Source organism: Alexandromys fortis, unplaced genomic scaffold, assembly GCF_014885135.2.
Source record: "Alexandromys fortis isolate MF-2015 unplaced genomic scaffold, M_Fortis_MF-2015_v1.1 scaffold_176, whole genome shotgun sequence".
Taxonomy (NCBI): Eukaryota; Metazoa; Chordata; class Mammalia; order Rodentia; family Cricetidae; genus Alexandromys; species Alexandromys fortis.
The window spans coordinates 812054-822095 of record NW_026068070.1 but is presented as its reverse complement, the minus strand read 5'-3'; the positions used below and the strand labels follow the sequence as shown (position 1 = coordinate 822095).

At 47.5% G+C, this 10042-nt stretch overlaps 1 protein-coding gene across 1 annotated transcript in view; it reads right to left on the bottom strand.

Annotated features, from left to right (window-relative positions):
• Positions 1 to 4534: 4534 nt before the first annotated feature.
• Positions 4535 to 10042, bottom strand: part of Aknad1 (AKNA domain containing 1) — a 31844-nt gene continuing 26336 nt past the window's right edge. Inside the window, exons 9-11 of the mRNA XM_050120945.1 lie at positions 8744 to 8822; positions 5671 to 5800; positions 4535 to 4887 (exon numbers count right to left, since the gene is read on the bottom strand). Coding sequence (XP_049976902.1) covers positions 4753 to 4887; positions 5671 to 5800; positions 8744 to 8822 — 344 coding nt within the window. The 3' untranslated portion in view covers positions 4535 to 4752. The remainder of the gene's footprint in view (positions 4888 to 5670; positions 5801 to 8743; positions 8823 to 10042) is intronic.

Below are 10042 nucleotides of genomic sequence, written 5' to 3'. Positions count from 1 at the left end.
GCAGCTTTAAACCTGGGGATGAGGTAATGAACCTTGGCGTCCAAGATGGATCGTCAAGTTAAATTTAAATGCACTTATGCTCCGAGGAAAGACAGCCCAAGTGACAGAATCAAGTACCCCTTTTAGTCGGAGCCTGGCCCTTGTCCAGAACCTTTTATGGTATTGCCTGTGTTCCAGTCTCATTGTGAAGTGCTCCCATAGACCACGGTTTAAATACTCGTTTCCTAGTTGCTGGTGCCATTTTGGGAAGCTGAGGAACCCTTAAGGGGTAGGGCCAATCTGACAGGAGCAGGCTGCTGGGACCAGTGGGCCTTTGAAGCTGATCCTTGGCCTGAGCTCCCTCCCTGCTGTGCGCTTTGCTTTTAAAGTTCAGTTTGACTGCTTGTCACATAGCGCTAGTGGCTTCGTTCTAGTTTGGTCCTTTGAAGTCTAATATAGGAGCTAGGTTTAAAAAAAAGGGGGTTGGTCAATTCCCAGAACCCGTGTAAAGGTGTAAGGAGAAAACTCCACGGAGTTGTCATCTGACCTTCACACGTGTGCTATGGTATAGGTGCACCAACATATGCACAATACACACGTGTGTGCATACACACACACATTCACACGTACACACAATAATAATAACAGCAACAATAAAATACTTAAATGATAACTCAAAAGCTTTTCTGGTATTTTGTGAGGAATGTTACAAATTCTCATAAGCCCTATGATAGCTATTCTTGGTTGTCAATTTGACTACATCTGGAATTAACTAAAACTGAAATGTCTGGGTACACCCCTGGGTTTGGGCTTTTTGTTTGTTTGTTTTAATTAAATCATCTGAAGTGGGAAGATCCACTTTTTAAAAAATATTTATTTATTTATTTATTTATTTATTTATTTAGTATACAATATTCTGTCTGTGTGTATGCCTTCAGGCCAGAAGAGGGCACCTGACCTCATTATAGATGGTTGTGAGCCACCATGTGGTTGCTGGGAATTGAACTCAGGACCTTTGGAATAGCAGGCAATGCTCTTAACCAGATACACTTTTAATCTGGATCTTTTAGAGTGGGAAGAGCCACCTTAAATCTGGGCCACATGTACTGGGAGCCCATATAAAGGACTTGGAAGAAGGAAGCTTGGATGCTTGCTCCAGCTCTCACTGGTAAGACCATTCTTCACTGGCATTTGAGCTTACTTCTTCGGGATTCCAGTGTATACTGAAGACCACCTGGACATCCAGCCTCTTGGACCCAGCAGCCACTAGGTTCTTGGTCCTTCGGTTGATAGACAATCATTGTTGGACCGGGTGGATCTCAGCCTGTAAGCCATTCTAATCAGTCGTGTGTGTGTGTGTGTGTGTGTGTGTGTGTGTGTGTGTGTGTGTGTATTCATGTGATAAGTACTATTACTCTCAAGAACTCCAACTAATACCAGCACTGATAAGCAGCTTAATGACTTGTCTTCTAAAATGTTAGGACTGTCATTTTATATATTCTTGAGGTCAAGACATCATTAAGCAACTATACTATACACATACTTCTGGTTAGTTTTTGTTAACTTGACACAAAATAGAGTCACCCAACATGTAGGCCCCAACACCAGCCGAAATGGGAACAAAGACCCAATCCATCAAAGACCTAGACCGTGGTCCCAGGATCCAGGAAAGTCCCTAACTGTACTAACCTTGCTATTTGGCTTCTGTAATTCTGCTTCTTGCTAACAGAGGTGTGCAAAACAGGAAGTAGATGTTGTGTATAAAAGCCAGAAGAACTGTGGGACCAAGGCTCCATGAGTTGGGCAAGTTCCCTGTGCAGCTGCCAGCAGGCGATACAGACTTTCTTTTCAGCTTTTAGAATGTCCGTATGTGTTCTCTGGTGGACTTACCTCAGGCCACGATTGCGGTGACAGACACCATGACCTAAGCATCTTGGGGAGGAAAGGACTTCCTTGGCCTACAGTCGGCCCTCAAGGGAAGTCACGACAGGAGCTGAGACAGATGCCACAGAGGAGTGCTGCTTACTGGCTTGCTCAGCCTGCTTCCTTACACAGTGAAGGACCACCTGCCCAGGGGCAGGGCTGCCCACAGTGGGCTTGACCCTCCCACATGAATTATTAATCAAGAAAATGCCCCGTAGATGTTCCCACAGGCCAGTCTGATGGAGGCGGTTCTTCAGCTGAGCCTCTTTCTCTGGTGACTCTAGTTTGGGGACATTTAGGAATGGGCTAAATGCATTTTGCATTATATGAACGTAAGACTTTAGGGACCAGAAGTGGAATTTCATGCTTTAAAAAGAGTGTGTTTGGGTGTCAGGTTGTCAAGGGATGATTTATGATGGTTGATCTTGGTCGTCAACCTGACAGGACAGAGACTGTTTAGGAGACTGTGAGTGTGTCTGTGAGGGTGTTTCTAGAGAGTGTAACTGAGTTGGCTCAGGCGGGAGTTCTGGAGGGTGAGAATAAACGTACTGGAGTCTGGCAGGAGAGCGCCCTCTTCACCCAGCCAACAGCACAGGACAGCTAACCACTGTCCGGTATGTTTCTGTGCCTTAATTCCACCTCGCTCGTGTTCTCAGGGTACGGGAAGAAAGACTGTAGCCGGATTCCTGACCGGAATGTGACGTGAAGATCTCTAGGCCAGTTCCCAACAGAGTCCTAGCTCCCCTCTGAAACCCCACCATCCACGTTTCTCTCAGCGCTCTGAGACTCTTCCTCACCCACCCGAATGGCAGCCGCGCGCTCTGCGGTGCCACACTCAGCTCTGCTGTCGCCAGCAGCACCAGACTCCTCCACATTCCACCCTAAACCAGTTCCAAAGGTCGGTCGGCCCCAGGGTCAGGTTTATCTCAGCAACGGCTCCACCTCTCCGTTCCTGGTTTCTGTGTTAGTTGATTTTTCTCATTGCTCTGACAAAAGTTCTAGAACGAAGGTTTAGTCTGGCTCATAGTGTGAGAAGGACTGCAGCCCATCGCGCAAGAGAACGGCGGGTCACGCTAATCACAGCCAAGAAGCAATGAGATGCCTGGGCGCCCCAAATCCTCGCTCCTGTTACTCAGCCCGGATCCCTGCCCACCGGAAGGGCCATCCATCCAGGGAGGTTCGTCCTGCCAGTTCAACATCGCTGAAAATGCCTTCCTAGACCCGCCCAGGTGACTCTCAGCCCCATCTGATTTACACACCTCCCCACCACAGCTGACTCTCCACCACAGCTGACTCTCATAGCTCTCCATCTCCTTCGTCCCCGTGTCCGCCAACCATGCCTCGTTACCTACTGTGGGAAAAGGAAAATGTACTGTCTGTCTCCTCTGTTAAAGGATGCAAAGAAGTTTCACCTTCAATGAAATGTGTAGAGACACCATGTGGCACAAATCCCCGCCACTTTGATGTGTTCAAAGTTGCTTCCTAATCTCAAAACACTTTGCCTAGCACCTGCTTTCTTCTTTTGGGCTAGCCCCCTTTGAGTTAAACATCAGCATGTGGGGGCTGAGCGTGACCTTCGCCTTAGGAATACACGAGGGATGCGAGCCTGCTTCGCTGGTGGCTGTACGGCTTTCTGCAGAAGTACGGCTTGTCGTGTTGCCCAAGATGATGTGGCCATTCTCCTGAGACCCCACGACTCCCAGTCATCATGCAGGACACCGAGTGACCCAGTGGCCCTTCCTGTGTTTGGTAGCACGCTGTGAGCTGTCTGTGGATTTTCTAAAAGCTCTTAGCAGAGGAGCTGCTGGTCAGGTAGGTGCTTTTTGGAATTTGGTAAACACAGCAATGATTGAACTTACTTTTTTTTTTTTTCAACTAAATGACAGTGTAAAACTGGCATGCATTCAATTGAAGCTACTCCTTTCTTTTGTTTTGTTTCTTCAAGACAGGTTTTCTCTGTGTAACTTTAGAACCTGTCCTGGAACTCACTCTGTAGACCAGGCTGGCTTCAAACTCAGATTCACCTGCCTCTGCCTCCCCAGTCCTGGGATTAAAGGCGTGTGCCACCACTGCCTAGCTCTCTAATTTGAATTTTTTAAATATTTATTCTCTCTCTCTCTCTCTCTCTCTCTCTTTCTCGCTCTGTGTGTGTATGTGTGTGTAGCATGCACAGGTCAGAAAACAACCTACAGGAACTGGCTCCGTCCTTCCACCTTGTGGGCCCCAGGGATCTAACTCCGATTGTCACATCTTGCAGCCAGTGCCCTTACCCGCCGAGCCCTCCCAGCAGCCCTCAAATGTGGATTCCCCCCCCCCCCAGGCCAATGATAAGACCGCACAGTACTCTTGGGCTCCTGACAGCCAGTGGCAGCCCCACAACTCCGAGGCAGCTGCACAGACTATTTTACATTACGTCACTAAGCAATTATGTTTTGTAAGCAGGCTGCCATATACCAAGCACTTCTTATTTAAAATCCTTTGACTTTACCGTGGGTTTGTCAGGAAGCGAGCCGCTGTGAGCTGAGGCATGGAGTCGCATTGCCTTACAGCAGCGGGTGACAGGGTCTGTTCCCCATCTCACTGACACAGTTTTATGAAGCGTTCCAGACTAATGGATAAAAGTACTCGCTTTATTGTTTTTATTGCGAATTAGGAAGAACATAGATTTATTTTCACATAAATACCAGAGGGCTGTTTGGTTTTGTTCTGTTTCATTTAAGCACTTCGTGTGTCCATTTCTTCTGGTGCTAGTGTCTTCTCTAGAAGACCATCCTCCTACACCGTGTCATAAGAAAAATACTTTGGAGAGGAATAACAAAATATATTAACCCTTGGCTGCCTTGGCTGGTGCTAGTAGTGTTTGAGTTGGTGCCTCCATCGCTGCGCTTTGGCAAGGTCTTCGGCAATGGATTTGATCATTTGGTCAGTGGTCTTTTTCAATATGGTTGCTGTCTTTAAAGCATGATCCAAAGCCGAGTTTAAAATCTACAGAGGGAAAGTCCACATATTTTTGTTATAAAAACTTACTACTGTCTCTGATAATTGGACCTCACTCATTATTAAACATTCCGAGACGGACTTTTTGAAGCATTCCGTTTCCACACAGTTTATTTCTGTTTTGGAGGGTTTGGTCTCCTAGGAAACCTAGTCTGGGATGGAATGTGTTTGTCAAGGGAAGGGAGAGAAAAAAGATCAGCACGTGACTGATGAACATGAATCAGAGGGTGAGGTCAGCAGCCTGCTGGCCTGTTCCTGCTGCAGAGAAAAAGAGGAGCTTAGGGACCAGCGAGGGCACTGAGGGTGGACACCCCTGGATACCGCACATGCGCATGGAGGGGACTGAGCGCGGACACTCCTAGATACCACACGTGCGCACCAAAGTAACCCACGGGCTGGCGTTCCCAGACTGGACATAGGAAACACTGGCACCCCTAACCAGGGTCTCTGGAGCAGAATGACACCTTCAAGCCTGGGCCAGGGGAATCCTGCTGCAGCCGCACCACCCACCAACCACTTTCTCCAGAAAGTTTCCTTTGGATCCAGTGTAGTCCTAATGCAAACCAGGTGGCTGTCGAAGCCCTGTGTTTTTAGTTAGTGCTGAGCAAAACTTGTTTCTAGCAGAACATTTTCTGAAGGCCCATACTATAGCTTGAAAGCTAGTTGTTCTGTGCTTTGTTTTTTTTTTTTTTTCCCCCCAAGGGTTTCTCTGTAGCTTTGATGTTCTGTGCTTTTAAGACTCTGAACTACGAGGATTTTCTCCATCCTCACCTTAGATTCAGTTTCTTCCATGTTATTACCATCACGTAAGGATTGGATTCCAGGAATCATGAGGAAGCGGAGGTGGGATGAGGGTGTTGCAGGGTCTGCGTTGCAGGTCAGGTAAATCTTGGTGTGTTTTCTAGAAGACAAAAGCACATTATTACCTGTGAATGGCACCACCCACACGTGCGCTCTCCCACAGTGAAGGTTTTGTGTGTGCACACGTGCATGCGTGCACACGTAAGTGTGCCCATTGCCTCTGTGTGTGTGCACATGAGTGTGTGTGCTCGTGGGTGTGTGCTTGTGCACGTGTCTGTGTATGCCTGCGCGTGCGTGTTTGTAACACTTATGGTTGGAGGGGCCAACCACAGCTGAGCTTCAGGAAAAAGCAGTTGCTACAGCCAATGAGGCACGTCCTTTCAGAGCCGCTTTGTTGTTGTTGTTGTTGTCGTTGTTGTTGTCGTTGTTTTCTCCGGAATAGAGAGCCAAGACTCCAAAGAGATTCTTCTCTTGTCATTCTTGTGGGGCCAACAGTCTGCCTTGCATAATCATAAAACAAAGACACACACACACACAACTGCCAATACGATGCCAAGGCTTGAGTTCATCCCAGCACCAGGGACCGCGCCTGGCAAGGCAGCCAAAGCCGTGGGAAAATGAAAGCAGTGTCTCTTTAAGTCCGTGGGTCCCCACACTACCTGCTGTCCTCTGAGGAGCCATACTAAGTCTGCGCGTGAGGGATGTGGTACCGGACCACTGGCGTGCTCAGGTTGTCTACTGCTTAGCTGAGGGGCCGGTCTCTTAGCCTATGTGAAGAGCAGTGGCCACAAGTGCTTGCCCGTAGACAGGTTTGCTGTGGCGCCTCCTGCATTTGTCCCTCTGCTAAGTCTTTTTTGGGGACGGACACTTGTGAGCGATATCATCTCCAGGAGATCGCTACAAACGCATGTTACTCAGAGCCTCTCGGTCTCTCTGCCCCCGTTACTGTCACGTTTGCCTGTTCTGCAGTTCACTTAGCACATGGGGGTCATGCCATCCTCCGGATGAGAAGCCGTCTGTGTCAGGGGCTCCTGCTAATTAAAAACACCGGGCAGAGGGTGTCAGCATGGTGTAGCGGGGACTGCAGGGGCTTTGGAGTCCTCCCCACATACGAAATCACCCAGTGCCTTGAACAGGATTGACAGTATTGCTGAGTAGGCCACTTGTTTTAAGTCTTCTAAAATTCGCTGATGACTTCATACACGTATGCAGCACATCCGTACACCGCATTCAGCTCACAGTTATCCTTTCCCTCCCATTCCCATCAGCTCCCTCCCGTCCGACCACCAAGTCCTCCTTCCACTTTAACTTTGTTTTGTTTTGTTTTACTTTGAGACCCACTAAACTTTTCCTATCATTTCCGTTTTATATCCAGGAAAGTAAAGGCTCAGGAAGAAACCTTTCCAAGGAAAGAGATAGGACATAAACCCAGTCCAAGAAGTCTCCAAAAGCTACATTCTTTTGTTGGTTTGTTTTTCTTTTTTAATGATTTATTTTTATTTTGTTTGTGTGCGTGCACGCATGTGCACAAGAGTGTCAGTGTATGTGTGTTCACAGAAGCCAGAAGAGGACCCTAGAGCTGGAGTTCCAGGCATTTTTGGATGGCCTGGTGTGGGTACTGGAAACCAAACTTCAGTCCCTGGTTTTGGTGAGTTTTTGGTTTTGTCTGTTTTTTTTTTTTTTTTTTTTTTTTTTTTTTTTTGTTTTTTTTTTTTTTTTTTTTTTTTTTTTTTTTTTGAGACGGTCTCATTACGTAGCCCTATCTGTCCTGGTACTTGCTCTGTAGCCCAGGCTTGTCTCAAACTCCCCCATGCCCTTGCCTTTCTCTGAGCAGTGATTATAGGTGAGCCCCACCATGTCTGACGTCAAATACTATATTTTAAATGACTGTGCTTTTCTGGATAGCAGGCTCAGGCTTGAGGTGGAGGCGAGGAGGCTGAATTGTTGCCTCTCTGCCCCGCTGTTAGTTCTGCCTTAAAGGGCTCCCAACCCCAGCTCTGTCTCCATCACCCAAGTCACGCGGCTAGGAACCCATGAACTCTCCTCTTGCTTCCTCCCTTGGCCTCTGTGCTCCAGTTTCTGCTCCTCTCACCCAGTGCTCATTCCTCGACAGCGACAGCGACTGGTGTCATTGGTGGTGGTGTTTTGTTTTATGAAATGGTCTCCAGCTAGCCTGGAACTCCTTGTTACCCAGGTTAGCCAGAACCCCTCCCTAGGCCTTCTAAGTGCTGGGATTGCAGGCCCTCTACCCGACTACTCCAGGGACCTTGTACAATTCTCCAAATTTTCCAGTTTGAAAAGTCCCTCCTTTTCCATTGTTCTGAAGACTCTGAAGAAGCCTGCCTCCACCTGCTTCATCTTGCCCCTGCCACTCCTGACAGACACGTGGACAGGTTCCTGAACTTGCCCAAGGGCCTTTTCTCCTCAAAAAGCCTTAGTCTAGAATGTTCTTCACGTCTTATCCTGATGTCCTCTGATAGTTCATTCATACTTTTCCTTTGAGCTCAGGTTCCCAAACCCCCAAATTCGGTCAGTAGCCTGCGCATGTTCCTTTCTGGCACACACAGCTCCTCTCGAGGGCAGAAACAGCTGTTGTCTCGGCCTCGGCACAGAGCACAGTGTCCTGCGTCTGACTGTTAAATACTGACTGAATGAACACGTAGAAGATTGAAGTACATCAGATAGGTGTAGGCTTGAACCCCAGCTCTACAGTGACGGTGTAGGACAGGCAACCTTGTCTAGGTAGTTAACGGTACAGTGCACCTGAATAATGGAACTCGAGTGTGTGTGCGCACGCATGCATGCATGCACGTGCATGTATGTATGTGTGCACATATGTACACACACGTGTGTGTGTGTGTGCATGTGTGTGTGTTTCTAGAGTCTTACTTTGCACCCCACACTGGCCTCAAACTCGCCACAGAGCCCAGACTAGACTTTGGCTTTGCTAAGCCTCCTGCCTTGGCCTCTCAAGTTTAGAGATGCCGGGCCCGAGCCACCACACTGGCTCTGCTTTCGTTATTAGTAATAATCAACTACTCACCCTGTGCTGGAATCACGCGCATCTTGAAAGGGTCCTGAATTTACTCGCTGGGAGCAGATCCATTTTGATGTTGCACAAGCTGAAAAATGTTAGCTGGGATTAAATTCAGAGTATCAAAGGTGGCCTCCACAGACCTTTTGAGTTAGAGGCCAGCCTGGTATTCGCTGCCAGTTCCGGGGCAGCCAGAGACACAGTGAGAGCCTAACAAAAACAAAAACAAAACAAACACAAAAACAACCAGAAACCTCCAAATAGTGAGAATGTCTCACTTCCTCTTCCTCAACTTTGCAGTACGGATGAAATAGTTCCTAAAAATTTAACTACTATATAAGGAACACAGAAAGCAGAATTTTCTTTCAAGAATTCCGAATTTATGAAACTCAATTTTACTTTTTAAATTTTTAAATAAAATGTATTGACTTATTTTGTGCAGGTGCACGCATGCCGCTGTGCTCACACAGAGGTCAGGGACAGTCAATCCTCACCACCATATGAGTCCCTGGGATTGAGCTCAATCAGCAAGCTTGGCAGCAGTCACCTTTACCAGCTGAGTCACCGTGCTGGCCCTATTTCTGGTTTGTGGATAGAGTCTCACTCTATCCCAGGCTGGCTTTGATCTCAGAACTCACGGCAGGTCCTTTTGAGTGCTGGTGTTCCAGGTGTGAACCATGATGACCAACACGAAACTCTGACCTGAAACTCTAATGGAGGTCAGGAGACTGAGGCAGGAGGGTTGTCGCAAGCCTAAGGCCAGCCTGGGCTACAAAGTGAGACCCTGCCTCCAAACACTGAATTTATCTGTTTCTCTATCTATCCATCCATTCATCCGTCTGTCTATCCATTCGTCCATTATTTATTAGTAGTAATTAATTAGGGATTTTTATTCCTTGGGTGTTCACTGTGAAGTGGCATTGTTCCCAACTCTGAGCTAATATTTCATCTAATAAGCGTAGGGAGGCACAGTTTCCAAAAGGTGAAACCCAAGTGAACTCTAGACTCTCCACCAACTTCAGGAGCGAAAGGGTTTAGGAGTCAGAAACGAACCATTGTATTAGTAAGATAATCCCAGAAGAGAAACTAAATGATGAAGAGAAGTGTGGGAAGTCAATATGGAAACCAAGGAGGCAGCCAGAAAGGGACAAGTCAGTGGGAAAAAGAAACCTGCACTGTCTATTACAATGACTATATGTGATGCACTTCCGCCCCACCCTAACCTGCTACAGTGTGTATATGCCATGCACTTCCACCCCCACCCTAACCTGCTACAGTGTGTATATGCCATGCACTTCCGCCCCCACC